General features: G+C 40.0%; 1 protein-coding gene across 4 annotated transcripts in view; it reads left to right on the forward strand.

The window, feature by feature from the left end:
- Positions 1 to 7890: 7890 nt before the first annotated feature.
- PLA2G12B (phospholipase A2 group XIIB) overlaps positions 7891 to 16459 on the forward strand; it is a 31164-nt gene continuing 22595 nt past the window's right edge. For 2 of the 4 annotated variants that reach the window (XM_036829333.1, XM_036829334.1), the window contains exon 1: positions 7891 to 8250. In XM_036829333.1, the coding sequence (XP_036685228.1) occupies positions 8040 to 8250 (211 nt within the window). In that variant the 5' untranslated portion in view covers positions 7891 to 8039. The remainder of the gene's footprint in view (positions 8251 to 16459) is intronic. The other 2 variants (XM_036829336.1, XM_036829335.1) reach the window with 1 other exon arrangement.

Raw genomic sequence — 16459 nt, forward strand, 5'->3', positions numbered from 1 at the left:
CAAAAATACAACGATCCAAAACCTATGGGATGCAGCAAAGAGGGAAGTTTATAGCAAAACAGTCTTACCTCAGGAAACAAAAAAAATCTCAAATAAACAACCTAACCTTACACCAAAATCAACCAGAGAAAGAAGAACAAACAAAACCCAAAGTTAGAAGGAAAGAAATTATAAAGATCAGAGCAGAAATAAATGAAATAGAGATGAAGAAAACAATAGATCAGTGAAACTAAAACCTGGTTCTATGAAAAGATAAACAAAATTGATAAACCTTTAGCCAGACTTATCAAGAAAAAAAGGAGACAGCTCAAATCAATAAAATTAGAAACGAAAAAGAAGTTATAATGGACACCACAGAAATATAAAGCATCCTAAGAGACTACTACAAGCAACTATATGACAATAAAATGGACAACCTAGAAGAAATGCACAAATTCTTAGAAAGCTGCAACCTTCCAAGACTGACTGGGAGGAAATAGAAAATATGAACAGACCAATCACAAGCACTGAAATTGAAACTGTGATTAAAAATCTTCAACAAACAGAAGTCTAGGACCAGATGGCTTCACAGGCAAATTCTACCATACATTTAGAGAAGAGTTAACAACTACACTTCTGAAATTATTGCAAAAAATTGCAGAGGAAGGAACACTCCCAAGCTCATTCTGATACCAGAACCAGACAAAGATATCACAAAAAAAGAAAATTATAGGCCAATATCACTAATGAATGAACACAGACGCAAAAAATCCTCAACAAAATACTAGCAAATCTAATCCAACAACACATTAAAAGGATCATACACCATGACTTAAGTGGGATTTATCCCAGGGATGCAAGGATTCTTCAATATATGCAAATCAATCATTGTGATACACCATACTAACAAATTGAAGAATAAAAACCATATGATCATCCCAATAGATGCAGAAAAGGCCTTTGACAAAATTCAACACCCATTTCTGATAAAAACTCTCCAGTAAGTGGGCATAGAGAGAACCTACCTCAACATAATAAAGGTCATATATGACAAACCCACAGCAAACATCATTCTCAATGGTGAAAAACTGAAAGCATTTCCTCTAAGAACAGGAAGGAGATGAAGTTGTCTACTCTTGCCACTCTTATTCAACATAGTTTTTGAAGTCCAAGCCACGGCAATCACAGAAGAAAAAGAAATAAAAGGAATCCAAATTGGAAAACAAGAAGTAAAATGGTCACTGTTTGCAGATGACATGATACTATACATAGAAAATCCTAAAGATGGTACCAGAAAACTACTACAGACCATCAGTGAATTTGGTAAAGTTGCAGGATACAAAATTAATACACAAAAATCTCTTGCATTCCTCTACACTAACAACAAAAGATCAGAAAAGGAAATTAAGGAAACAATCCCATTTGCCATTGCATCAAAAAGAATAAAATACCTAGGAATAAACCTACCTAAGGAGGCAAAAGACCTTGACTCAGAAAACTATAAGATACTGATGAAAGAAATAAAAGATGACACAAACAGATGGAGAGATATACCATGTTCTTAGATTGGAAGAATCAATACTGTTAAAATGACCCAAAGCAATCTACAGATTCAATGCAATCCCTATTGAATTACCAATGGCATTTTTAACAGAATTAGAACAAAAAATTTTACAATTTGTATGGAAACACAAAAGATCCAGAATAGCCAAAGAAATTTTGAGAAAGAAAAACAGAGCTGGAGGAATCAGGCTCCCTGACTTCAGACTATACTACAAAGATATAGTAATCAAAACAGTATGGTACTGGAACAAAAAGAGAAATATAGGTCAATGGAACAGGATAGAAAGTCCAGAGATAAACCCATGCACCTATGATTACCTAATCTATGACAAAGGAGGCAAGAATATACTAGATTGGCCAAAAAGTTCGTTCGGTTTTTTTCCATACGATTACTCTAGTAGTGCTTAGTTGTCTTTAACTTCATTCGAAACAATTTTGTATTGTGACAGGTGTCATATCAGCATGCATTTAAAAAAAAAACTTAAAATTGGTGAATTTTAATATTGAAGATGGAAGAAAAAATGCAACATTTTCTGCATATTATGCTTTTACTATTTCAAGGAAGGTAAAAATGCAACTGAAATGCAAGAAAAGATTTGTGCAGTGTATGGAGAAGGTGCTGGGATGGATCGAACGTGTCAAAAGTGGTTTGTGAAGTTCTGCGTTGGAGATTTCTGGCTGGACGATGCTCTACGGTCAGGTAGACCAGTTGAAGTTGACAGTGATCAAACCGAGACATTAACTGAGAACAATCAATGTTATACCACGCAGGAGATAGCCGACATACTCAAAATATCCAAATAATTGGCACAAGCTTCGTTATGTTAATGGCTTTGATGGTTGGGTTCACGTAAGTTAAGCGAAAAAAACCTTCTTGCCCGTATTTCTACTTAAATGTAACGAAAATCTTCCGTTTTTAAAGCAAATTGTGACAGGTGATGAAAAGTGGATACTGTTCAATAATGTGGAACAGAAGAGATCATGGGGCAAGCAAAATGAACCACCACCAACCACACCAAAGGCCAGTCTTCATCCAAAGAAGGTGATGTTGTGTATATGGTGGGATTGGAAGGGAGTCCTCTATTATGAGCTCCTTCTGGAAAACCAAATGATTAATTCCAACAAGCACTGCTCCCAATTAGACCAACTGAAAGCAGCACTCATGAAAGCATCCGAAGTTAGTAAACAGAAAACACATAATCTTCCATCAGGATGATACAAGACCGTATGTTTTTTTGATGACCAGGCAAAAACTGTCACAGCTTGGCTGGGAAATTCTGATTCATCTGCCTTATTCACCAGACATTGCACCTTCGGATTTCCATTTATTTTGGTCTTTACAAAATTCTCTTAATGGAAAAATTTCAATTCCCTGGAAGACTGTAAATGGCACCTGGAACAGTTCTTTGATCAAAAAGATAAAAGGTTTTGGGAAGATGGAATTATGAAGTTGCCTGAAAAGTGGCAGAAGGTAGTGGGAAAAAACGGTGAATATGTTGTTCAATAAAGTTCTTGGTGAAAATGAAAAATGTGTCTTTTATTTTTACTTAAAAACCAAAGGAACTTTTAGGCCAACCTAATACAATGGAGAAAAGACAGTCTCTTCAATAAGTGGTGCTGGGAAAATTGACAGCTACATGTAAAAGAATGAAATTAGAACACTCCCTAACACTACACACAAAAATAAACTCAAAATAGATTAAAGAACTAAATGTAAGAATGGATACTATAAAACTCTTAGAGGAAAACACAGGCAGAACACTCTCTGACATAAGTCGCAGCAATATCTTTTTTGATCCACCTCCTAGATTACAATGAAAATAAAAACAAACAAAAAAAAACAAATGGGACCTAATTAAATGTAAAAGCTTTTGCACAGAAAAGGAAACCATAAACAAAATGAAAAGACATCCCACAGAATGGGAGAAAATATTTGCAAATGATGCAAGTGACATGGGATTAATCTCCAAAATATACAAACAGTTCATGCAGCTCAATATCAAAAAAACAAACAACCCTATCAAAAAATGGGAAGATCTAAATAGACATTTCTCCAAAGAAGACATACAGATGGCCAAAAAGCACATGAAAAGATGCTCAACATCACTAATTAATAGAGAAATGCAAATCAAAACTACAATGAGGTATCACCTCACACTGGTCAGAATGGCCATCATCAAAAAATCTACAGGGCTTCCCTGGTGGTGCAGTGGTTGAGAATCTGCCTGCCAATGCAGGGGACACGGGTTCGAGCCCTGGTCTGGGAAGATCCCACATGCCGCGGAGCAACTGGGCCTGTGAGCCACGATTACTGAGCCTGCGCGTCTGGAGCCTGTGCTCCGCAACAAGAGAGGCCACGATAGTGAGAGGTCTGCGCACCGCGATGAAGAGTGGCCCCCGCTTGCCACAACTAGAGAAAGCCCTAGCACAGAAATGAAGACCCAACACAGCCATAAATAAATAAATAAATAAATAAATAAATAAATAAATAAATAAAAAGGATAAGCCCAACTTTAAAAAAAAAAAAAACTCTACAAACAATAAATGCTGGAGATGGTGTGGAGAAAATGGAACCCTCCTACACTGTTGGTGGGAATATAAGTTGGTGGAGCCACTATGGAGAACAGTAGCCAAGACATGGAAGCAACCTAAATATTCATCAACAGAGGAATGGATAAAGAAGATGTGGTACATATATACAATGGAATATTATTCAGCCATAAAAAAAGAACAAAATAATGCCATTTGCAGCAACACGGATGGACCTAGAGATTGTCATACTGAGTGAAGTAAGTCAGACACAGAAAGACAAATATCATGTAATTTCATTCGTATGTGGAATCTAATTTTAAAAAATGATATAAATGAACTTATTTGCAAAACAGAAACAGATTCACACATTTTGAAAACAAACTTCTGGTTACCAAAGAGGAAACGTGGAGGGGGAGGGATAAATTAGGAGCTTGTGATTAACATACATACACTACTATATATAAAATAGATAACCAACAAGGACCTACTGTACAGCACAAGGAACTCTACTCAATATTCTGTAATAACCTATATGGGAACAGAATCTGAAAAAGAATGAATATATGTATCTGTATAACTGAATCACTTTGCTGTACAGCTGAACTAACACAACATTGTAAATCAACTATACTCCAATAAAATTTTTTTAAAAATCTGAAAAAGAATGTGTATATATATGTGTATATATATGTCTCATTCACTTTGCTGTACACCTGAAACTAACACATTGTAAATCAACTATACTCCAATAAAAAATTTTTTTAAAACGTTCTGAGGATGTAGTCTATAGCACATTGACTACAGTTCACAACATTTTATTATATATTTGAAAGTTGCTAAGAAAATTGATCTTAAATGTTCCCACCACAAAAAGGAATGATAATTATGTGAAGTGATGGAGGTGTTAACTAACCTTACTGTGGTAATCCTTGCACAATATATAAGTATCAAATCATCATGATGTACACCTTAAATTTACATAATGTTATAGTCCAGTTATATCTCAAAAACACTGAGGAAAAAAACTAGGCAAAGAGGGACTTGAATAGACACTTCTCCGAAGATGACATACAAATGACCAAAAAGCTCCTGAAAAGGTGTTCATTATCTATGACTAATCATTAGAGAATGCAAATCAAAACTGCAATGAGGGGCTTCCCTGGTGGCGCAGTGGTTAAGAATCTGCCTGCCAATGCAAGGGACACGGGTTCGAGCCCTGGTCTGGGAAGATCCCACATGCCGCGGAGCGACTAAGCCCGTGAGCTACAACTACTGAGCCTGCGCGTCTGGAGCCTGTGCTCCGCAACAGGAGAGGCCGCGACGGTGAGAGGCCCGCGCACCGCGATGAAGAGTGGCCCCCGCTCGCCCCAACTGGAGAAAGCCCTCGCACAGAAATGAAGACCCAACACAGCCAAAAATAAATGTAAATAAATAAATAAATTTAAAAAAAAACAAAAAAACAAAAAAAAAACCAAAAAAAACTGCAATGAGATACTACCTCATACCCATTAGGATGGCTGTTGTCAAAAAAAAGGAAAATAACAAGCATTGGTAAGGATGTGGAGAAACTGGAACACTTGTGCATTGCTGGCGGCAATGTAACTGGTGCAGCCACAGTGGAAAACAATATGATGATTCCTCAAAAAGTTAAATGTAGAATTACCATATGATCTAGCAAATCCAATTCTAGGTATGCACCCAAAAGAATTGAAAGTAGGGACTCAAACAGGTATTTGTATACTAATTTCACAGCAGCATTATTCACAATAATGAGTACTGACACATACTTCAGCATGGATGAACCTTGACAACATTATGCTCAGTGAAACAAGCCAGACACAAAAGGACAAATATCGTATGAGCCATTTCTATGAGGTACCTTGTATAGACAAATTCATATGGACAGAAAGGAGAATAGTGGTTGCCAGAGGCTGAAGGAAAAGAATGCGGAATTATGTTTAATATGCATAGAGTTTCAATCTGGGATGATGAAGAATTTCTGGAGATGTAAAGTGACGACAGCTGAACAACATTGTGAATGTACCTAATGTAAAGACACTGCACTGTCCATTTAAAAAGTTAAAATAGTAAGTATGAATAGTTTACTGCAATTACAAAAAAATTTAAGGTATCAAGAGATGGGGGAAAAATACTATTACTAGCTCCAGTAAGAGCTGGGTCAGCAGAGCCTTCTCAAAATTAAAGATTATCAAATATTATTTGTGACCTTGCATTTGCCAAGAGCAACTGACATTGCTTTCAGTTGTACGAACTGAAAATGAAGTTATTAAAAGTATAAATTTTAATGACCTAATAGATGAACTTACAGAAAAGCAAGTCAGAAAAATGATCAATCACGACATCATATATTAATAAAGTATTATATATCGCATTATATAAAATTATGACACCAAAAATATTTTTGCAGTTTATAAGCTTATATTGTTACTCAGTTATCACTATTACCCAATTATATTTTACAACAGTGATAACACAATAAAACATTTTTAAAGGAAAACTTTATATTTTAGGTCCTTTAATGGCTCTTTTTCCCTGCTTTTTGAAAAGGAGCTCTGCATTCTCATTTTGACTGGGCACCCCAGATTATGTGATAGCTGGTTCTGACCCTCAGCTCTTATCCTTGATAGCCTGTTGATATTTGACTGAGTCATTTAACCTTTGTATCTCAGTTTTCTCACCTCTCAAACAGGAATGGTATTTACCCTCCTTTGTAGAATTGATGTGAAATTTAAAAATATATATATATACACACACACAGTGGTTTGAAAAATTATAGGTACTTTAAAATATTGGTGGCATTGTTGCTGTTCATATGATATATTTTATAACTACTACCCTTCCTGGAGTCTGAGTCTTTAGACAAATACATTTCTTATTTAAAATGAAGAAATTTAATTCATTATTTTCTCTGGGGCTTTCCAGACTTTTGAGAGAGAAGCTAAGTGACTCATTTGGTCCATAAAGCCATCGTTTTTTAGCTTAGTGATTTCATGGATGGAACTTATTTCTTCACATGACTAAAAGCAAAGTATAAACTGAAGATGATGCCAAAACACTAGACTTCGGTCAACACTTTTAAAGCCTAAAATTTCAAATAGCGATTCTGATAAACTCTCTGACTTTTAAGCAACTCAATGGAAGAACAACACTAAGAGCGCTGAGTTACCCCAGCTCTATCTCAGGGCAATCTGTAGATACCAGACGCTGCTGAGTGTAAATAAAAATACTGCTGTAAATACAGAGGCAAAAATGCCCCAGCACCAGGATGGCTTTGATGAGGAGCTCTGCCAGATTAGAGGACTGAGTCTGAGAGCCAAGCATTGACCGACGCAGAAGCTGGGGTCCTAGATCTGAACCCTTCCATCATGCACACTTACAGCAAACTCTGACAATATCCGGACCGTTGGTACAGGTGACACTGTTGACCCGCCATCACTGGGGGTTTCCTGAGTCCTTTATACATCTTCCTGCATCTCCCTACATCTCCCTAGTTACCATACGTAGGTGACTGGCTTATGGGTGCGGCTAGGTCCTTTGTGTCAAGAGGCCTGTCCTAGGTGACCAAACTTGTAACTAATCCATAGGTTAACCAGCTGGTTGGGGATAGAATTCCAATTGCTCCACAACTCATGCCTCTGAAAAGTTGGCTAACATCCCCCTGCTCCAGGGCCGGAGAATCCGCTCTGAAGTGTTCTCTCCCTCACTGGCCATCCCTCAGACAGGCCCTCCTACTGCTTAACCTTTGTCCTTTCTAATTGCCCTGATCTCATCCTAACCTCCAGAGCTGTGTTTAAAGTCCACCTCTGGGGAACACACAGATTGAGTGCTCCAGATAATCCCTTTCCCAGTCCTGCCTGGCATCTGGCCGGTGGGCCGTGTACCCAGACTTCCTGGGACACTGGCTGGGGTTTGAGGAGGGACCTCAGTACCTACCTGGCTACAGGATGACGCTGGCCACCAGCTTCTTGATTTTGTGGCTCAGCCTGGGGGGTGGCCTGGCTCAGAGTGACACCAGCCCTGACGCAGAGGAGTCCTATTCAGACTGGGGCCTTCGGCACATCCGGGGCAGCTTTGAATCTGTCAACAGCTACTTCGATTCCTTTCTGGAACTGCTGGGAGGGAAAAATGGAGTCTGTCAGTACAGATGCCGATATGGTGAGTGCACGGCTTCTCTTCCGGTGAGACTCTCACTGGTGGACCTGTGAACAGCCTGAGCAGGGCCACAATCTGTCATGCGCTTTTTCCTGTTATCCACCTCTTAGAGGGGTGCCAGATTCAGCAACTAAAAATATAGGACACCCAGTGAAATCTGAATTTCAAATAAACAACCAAGACTTTGTAAAAATATGTGAGATATTTGGGACACACTTATAGTGACAAATTACTGGTTGTTTATCTGAAATGTAAATTTCACTGAGCTTCCTGTGTTTTACCTGGCAAACCTATTCCAAGGAGTTTTGCGAGAATTGTTTCCCTGCGGACAGTTTAATGGGTTTATTGTGAGGCAGGTAGGTACTTAGGAAAAGGTGGCAAGGGTGGGGAGAAAGAATAAGAGATGTCTTTGGGAGGTGTCCCTAGGGATGGAAACTAAGCTGAACATTCAGGGAAAATTCTGCCAGAAAACTCTGAGCTTCCTCAGTTACTCTGCTCCTAGCTTGGAAATGGATTCGCCTCTCCCCCTGAATGCAGTTCACACCTTCCTTCCAGATCTGTCAGTCTCTGATCAATTTGCCTGACCCCGCCCCTCCCCCAAGAGAGCTGTCCCTGCCTCAGTCAGCAATGGCAGTCCTTTGGTGGGTAGGATGGGTGTCTGCCAGCTGCCTCTGTCCACCAGGCATCAGGCACCAAGCAGGCCTGGGGCTGTCCCTCAGGCCTGGTGTGGGATGTGGAACTGAATGGGTAGGACCTCACCTGAGTTGTAAAGAGGGTACACGGGAGCCTGCGTGCAGGCCTGGCTGCAGAAGAGCAGACCCTGTGGCCTGTCCTTCCTTCACCTCGCACTGGAATTCAGTGTAACGGGAGCAGAATGTGGAGCCCTGGACCTTGCAGCTGGGAGGCAAGGGGTAACTTCAAACGCAAACGAGAATGTTTCCGAAAGCATACACAGCCTCATACAGCATTTGCTTCACTGTTTAGTTTACCAGATGTTTCATCATGGGATTAAGAGACGAAAATGGTGAGTTTAGCCTAGCAGGAAAACACTTGAGAAATATTTTCTCCAGACGCTCAACAGATAAAACTCAGCTTGGAGAGAGACTCAAAAGAGCTACACACTTGCTGGACTCACCCAGTCTCGCAGTCCCTTTTTAACCTTTGAGCGGGGGAAATCCCTTCCTTATAAACGGGGAGTGATTAAGAGACCATGGTTAAGCCTCCAGAACCAAAAGTTTTACAGCACAGGGGCTTCCCTGGTGGCGCAGTGGTTGAGAATCTGCCTGCCAATGCAGGGGACACGGGTTCGAGCCCTGGTCTGGGAAGATCCCACATGCCGCGGAGCAACTGGGCCCGTGAGCCACAATTACTGAGCCTGCGCGTCTGGAGCCTGTGCTCCGCAACAAGAGAGGCCGCGATAGTGAGAGGCCTGCGCACCGCGATGAAGAGTGGCCCCCGCTTGCCACAACTAGAGAAAGCCCTCGCACAGAAACGAAGACCCAACACAGCCATAAATAAATAAATAAATAAAGAGGATGCATTTCAAATAGTAAAAAAAAAAAAGTTTTACAGCACAGAAGCTTTCATCTCAGAGGGGAATGTTGAAAAAAGGAAGCTGCAGCGTCTTCGTGAAGATTCCATAGGGTAAATCTGTGCTAGGACCCACCTGGACCGCTAGCAATGTCTTCGTCCAAGGTGTGTTAGACTAATGCAGAGATGCCTTGTCACAGGGACTGTTCTCACCTAGTTTGCATGGATAGGGCAGGAAAGGGTTAACTCACTTCAGGTATTTGATCAACACTGGTGCTATTTTCCTTCCTGGAGGCAACACAAGACTTAGGTCTGTGGCTGAGCAAATAGATAACAGAAGGATTTTTTTTTTTTTAAGGGAAACGAGAACCAAACCCTCTTTTTTCTCTAGCAAAACGGCATTAAAAGATTTTAGCAAATTTTGGTTGCAAGCCTGCACCTGGGTCGGTCGATGCATCAGCCATGGGTGGGGGATGGGAATAGTCAACAGAGAGATTGCAGGAACACAAATAACTCCACTCACTCTACAAAACAGGACCTGTCCGACCAGGGGTCTGAAAAACACGCAGGAAATAGGGGGTTAAGCCTTGTTACCTCTGGAACGCAGCAGAGCCAAGAACCTGGAGGCTGTGCCCAAGCCTTCTTAAGTTGATTGTGGATCAAGCAGGCTTTTGAACAGATAACGCCTAATAACTAACTGAGTCTCTCTGTTTGCCTTGTGATACACTTCTTGTGCACAATGCTTCTCTTTCTTTAAGAGAAACTTGCTGTGCTGCAAATCCCCTGAAGGGCTTGTTTAAACAGACTGTTGGCCCTCACCCCTCTTATACTGATTGGGTAGGTCTGGGGTGGGACCAGAAAATTTGCATTCTTAAGTGTTCGCAGGTGATCCTGCTGCTAGTGGTCCTGGGACCACGCTTTGAGGAAAAAACTGCTTTAAAAACTGCATTTTTTTTTTTTTTTTTGGTCAGAAGGAACAGTTTAGCAACAGTTAGTCTACAAGAAAAAAAATTGCCATTTGGTAGGTACTTACCACTGCTTAAAACAGTGGTTCCTACCTTGCTCTGCACTTAGAATCACCTGGGGGGGCGGCTTTAAAAAATGCCTGCTGCCCGAATCAATTAAATGGGAATCTCCATGGGTTGGACCTAGACATCGTTATTTTTAACATTTCCCAGGTGATTGCAAGGTGCGACCAAGGTAGAGAGCACTATTTAAGGGGTCATTCAGCCCATAGGTTGTTCAGACAGGCAAAGGTGTATTTGTATCCTGCGAGCCTACACTAGCGTATCAATATTGCTTTCCACACTTCTTGTATCTACAATTCATTTTCAGGTCAACACACAACATCTGAACTTGCCAAATGATGGGGCTGTAAATATAACGAGATTCAGCACGGATCAATAGCATACATGGTACAATTGGTTTAAGGTGTCTGCACTAATGTGAACACAATTCCCTCTCCCACCTCAGGAATTCTGATTCAGTAGGTCTGTGCTAGGAACTGCACACGTGGTCCTCAAACCAGACTTTGAGAAATACTAGTAATGGAAAAATCAGGGGTTTGTACTGGGGGGGCGGGCGGGGGAGTCTCATTGCTGATGACCTTGGGCAACTTACGTCTCTCAACCTTTGTTTCCTCATGTTTATAACTAATGTTAATAATACCTACCTTACAAGGTTGTTGTAAGAATTAAAGATAATATATATAAAGAATTAGTGCCATATGGAACATGGCAGGTACCAAACAAATTTTATAAATGTTATGAGAAAATCTGGTGAACAGGTTAACTATGCATTCTGATTCTTCAGATTCCCTTTCAAAATAAAATTAAAAAACATGAAATCCCAGTGGCTGGACAACACCCTCTCAGCTTCTGGAAGAGATCATCAAATGATGATTTAGGTGTTCTGTGCCTTTATGAAGGTCTCTGAGGCAGAGTTTCTGTGTCTTGTAAATCATGATTTAAGCTATTATCCACACTGTCACACTTCGATAAAAGGACCTCATGATGATTTTCTTCTTGGGTTTAGTTCTAGGAAGAAAGGTATCCTTAAATATCAGCGTTCTTATTTTCAGGAGAACTTTTTATCTGTTTGAAATCTTAGAGCAAAATTTTATGAACCTGTGAGTTTATACATTTTTCTAGACAAAGAATTCACAGCCTTCATCAGATTCTTAGAGGACCTGTGGCCCCCAAAAAGAAAACAGCTACTGACTTAGAGAGCAAAGGTTGTTCTCGAGAAGGGTGAGGAAATGTCCAGGTTTGCTGGTGATGGAGGGAAGGGGTGCGGGTTCCTGAAACGTGGGACTTTAAGTACTAAAACAAGGATGGTCCCAGGCAAACCAGGACAAGTAGCTCGCCTTACCTCATGCAGTAACTTAATGTGTTTTAGTGACTGAAATAGAGTTTATTGCTTCAGTTAAATTGTCACAGTTCTGTTTTGTTCCCTTGTTGTGTTCCTCATGCTGTATTTGAGGGTTTCTGGCAGGAAGCAGGATGTGCCCTTCAAATACGGCCCTTGGACTCCTAGGTAGACCTCTAGTGGAGCACACAGAGCCACTTCTGCAGGAACCAGCTGGGTGGGGAGAAGGGCCACACCTTCCCAGGAGGCTTAACCCTTGACCTGGGTGATAAAGCCCCAGACATTTTTACTGTTGTTTTCAGTGACAAAACAGAGAGAAAAACGGTGGGGCCCGGGAGGCAGCGGACCTTCCTGCTGGTAGAACTTTCGGGTTTCATGCCTAACTCCCTCATTGGTCTTTTAAGTGTTTTGTGGTGTTTCACTTTATGCAGAAGTTTTAAATTTTCTTAAGAACCAGTCTATCAGTCCTTTTCTTTATAGCTTCTGCATCTTTTGTCTTGCTTAAAAGACCATCCTCACATCAAGATCATAACGACATTCGGCTCTTTTTTTCTGTGAAAGCAGCTGTAGCTAATACGTAAGGAATGAGTGTTCCTGTGTTCTGAAAAAAACTTTTTTGTGAGCACTAAAATTTTAATTTCAAATAACTTTCATATGTCACACAATACTATCCTTGTTTTGACTTTTCCCCCAATCATTTAAAAATATAAAAATCATTTTTATCTGGCAGGTTATACAAGAACAGGCAATGGGCTGGACTTGGGCCGGTGTTTGCCAAGCCCTGATCCAGAAGATCAGATGGTCAGCCTCCCACTCCTATAAATAGCCAAAACCAAAAAATAAAATTAGTTTGTGGACATTGTACATTATTGATGCCTAGACTCAAAACATCAAACTGAAAAGACTCAACACAACTCAAATCTGCTCCAACTGTAATATGAGGATATAGTACCTTATTTCTGTCTGGATTCAAACCATCAAACTGAAAAGATTCAACACAACTCAAATCTGCTCCAACTGTAATATGAGGATATAGTACCTTATTTCTGTCTGGACTCAAACCATCACCTTTTTTCTTAGAACTTTTAATTCAAGCTTCAAACAGAATTTCTACAGCTTTCATAAAAAAAAAAAACAAAAACAAACTGTCATCAATATCAGGCCAGGTGGGGCGTGTCTATAGTTGGTGTCCCATTAGCTTTCAAACTGGGATATCAGAGTTTTATCTGTGAGTTACCAACTGCAAAAAGGGCAGAGGGTAACTCAGGGAACTGGACTGAGTCTGCTGCAGAAGCCCTTTATCAGAGAAATTATTAAAGAGTTAAATTTCACCATCAAATTTAGACATTTGTTTCTTCATTGAAATTTTTTTCCTGATTTCTATAAAGCTAGTATAGGTAGAACATTTGTAAAAGAACAATCTGAAGAAAAAATAAAATCACCATAGTCTCACCTCCAAGAGACAATACGCTTTAATTGTATCATAGTATGATTATTTTCATATGTGTAATTTGATTACTAATATTATTTAATACACTTTACCCATTCCCCTATTCCCAGTGCTACACACACACACACACACACACGGCAGGTTAGTAGAGTATCAATGCTAAGTTATATTTCTCAAGACCTTTGAAAAGTAATGCAGGGATTACTGGTGGGCTGGTGGACTCTGTCAACAAGTACAGGACCTCTCCATTACAAATAACAAGAAAGACGAGGTGGAAATAAAATATTAAAACAAAAAACACACACTCAACCTAGAATGAAATAAAGGGAAAACTTCAAGTTCCAGAAATGAACGGGAAACAAAAAGCCAAAGTGGTAGCAGGAGCTGATGCTGCCATGGCCCTTGGGGGTGTCAGTCTGGAACATATATAGACTCCAGGGGCTGAGGAATGGGCTTTATTGCTCATACAGACAGAGGAAAAGTAAATTTCACCTGGAAGAATCGGGAAGTTGGAACTGAACAGTCTGCATAAAGCTTAGAGCCTGAGAAACTGTCTAGTCTGTTTAAAAGGGATTAGATTATTGGATTATCCAATATTCCAAGAAGTAGCAAGAATGCTTTCTGTCCACCTGGGGCTGGAGCTTGGAGGAGGAATAAAGAACATCCACTAAGAAAAATCACTACCTGGGCTCCCCTGGTGGTGCAGTGGTTAAGAATCCACCTGCCAATGCAGGGGACACGGGTTCAATCCCTGGTCTGGAAGATACCACATGCCGCGGAACAACTAAGCCTGTGCGCCACAACTACTGAGCCTGCGCTCTAGAGCCCGTGAGCCACAACTACTGAGCCCACACACATAGAGCCTGTGGTCCGCAACCAGAGAAGCCACTGCAATGAGAAGCCTGCGTACCACAAGGAAGAGTAGCCCCTGCTTGCTGCAACTGGAAAAGGTCCACACACAGCAATGAAGACTCAATGCAGCCAAAAAAAAAAATCACTCCTGAAGCATACACTATGCATAGGTGAGGAATCTGAATCTATACAGCTGGCCTCGTGTGAGTATCCCAAGCTGAGAAATTAATATAAAGACATGTGTCTCACTTATCTTGGGACTCCTAGAGCCACAGCAAAAGCAATTAGGGACTACTCTGTAGTATGTGACACAGGGCACAGGAATTCATTTAGAAAAACAAGCCCTCCCCAAAACAATTACATACCATTCGAAAAGATAATCCACCATGCGGGAGAGTCAGTAGACATTAAGAAATGAAACGGCATCCCAAGGACTGGAGATAATAAAAAAATAACAACATTTGAAATTATTAAAGAAATAAAAGAAGGAATAGAAAACATAATTAAAAAACAGAACTCAATGAAAACGAATACACAGATTTAAAGAAGATTTACATAGAACTCCAAGAAATGAAAATTATAGTCATCAGAAGAAAAAAACTCAGTGGATGGGTTACATAGCAGATAACCTAGCAGTTAGTCAACCTAGAGATAATTAGTAAAATGGAAAATAAATTTGACGAAGCTAGTAAAAATTCAGTACAGAGAGAAAAAGATAGAAAATATGAAAGAGAGATTAAGATATATGAAGGACAGGATTAAAAAGACTCACCATTCAGTAATAAGAGGCCCAGAAGGAGAAACTATAGAGAATGAAGAAAATAAAAAATTCAGACAAGGGCTGTGAATTCTCCAGAGGTGAAAGACACCCGAGACTTCAGCTTGTTCCAAGTCGGGTAAGGATACACAGTCCACCTATAGATACATTGTAATGAAACTGTGAGGATTGAGGAAATTGGAATTTTTGTGCATTTCTGGTGGGAATGCAAAATGGTACAGCTGCTGAAGAAAGCCTGCTGATAGTTCCTCAAAAAGTTAAACAGAATTACTATGTGACCCAGCAATTCCACTCCTCGGGTATGTATACCCAAAAGAACTGAAAACAGATATTCAAACAAATACTTGTACACAATTATTCATAGCAGCACTCTTCACAATAGCCAAAAGATGGAAATGACCACCACGTCCATCAATGGTGGATGAATAAACAAACTGGGGTAGATCCAGAGAATGGAATATTATTCAGCCATAAAAATAATATGGATGAACTGTGAAAGATGGAGCGTGACTGCTAAAGATGGGTACAGGGATGATAAAAATGTTCTAAAATTAGATTGTGGTGATGGTCTCACAACTCTGTGAAAAGCTAAAACCCATTGAATTACACACATTAAATGGGTGAACGTATAATATATTAATTACATCTCAATAAAGCTGTCGTAGAAAAAAATGTAATGAAAAAGAGATGCAAATCATAATTGCAACTGCAATAGTTAAGTATTGTTGAGTAGCAGGTGACCCCCAAACTTAGAAGCAGAAAATAACAAACATTTATTGTATCACACAGTTTCTGAGTGTCAGGAATCTAGGGGCTCTGCTGGGTGTTTCTGGCTCTGAGTTTCTCATAAAGTTTTAGTCACACTGCCTGTTGATATTACAGTCTCTGAAGATATGACTGAAGCTGGAGATCTCCTTCCAAACTCATGTGGCTGTTAGCAGGAAGCTTTAGTTCTTTACCAATGGACATTTCCATGACAGAAGTTGTAGCCTTTTTTTTTTTTTGACATCTTTATTGGAGTATAATTGCTTTACAATGTTGTTAGTTTCTGTTGTATAACATAGTGAATCAGCTATATGTATACATATATCCCCATATCCCCTCCGTCTTGCGTCTCCCTCCCACCCTCCCTATCCCACCCCTCTAGGTGGTCACAAAGCACCAAGCTGATCTCCCTGTGCTATGCAGCTGCTTCCCACTAGCTATCTATTTTACATTTGGTAGTGTACATATGT

The sequence above is a fragment of the Balaenoptera musculus genome, chromosome 16 (genome assembly GCF_009873245.2).
Source record: "Balaenoptera musculus isolate JJ_BM4_2016_0621 chromosome 16, mBalMus1.pri.v3, whole genome shotgun sequence".
In the NCBI taxonomy this organism is placed as follows: Eukaryota; Metazoa; Chordata; class Mammalia; order Artiodactyla; family Balaenopteridae; genus Balaenoptera; species Balaenoptera musculus.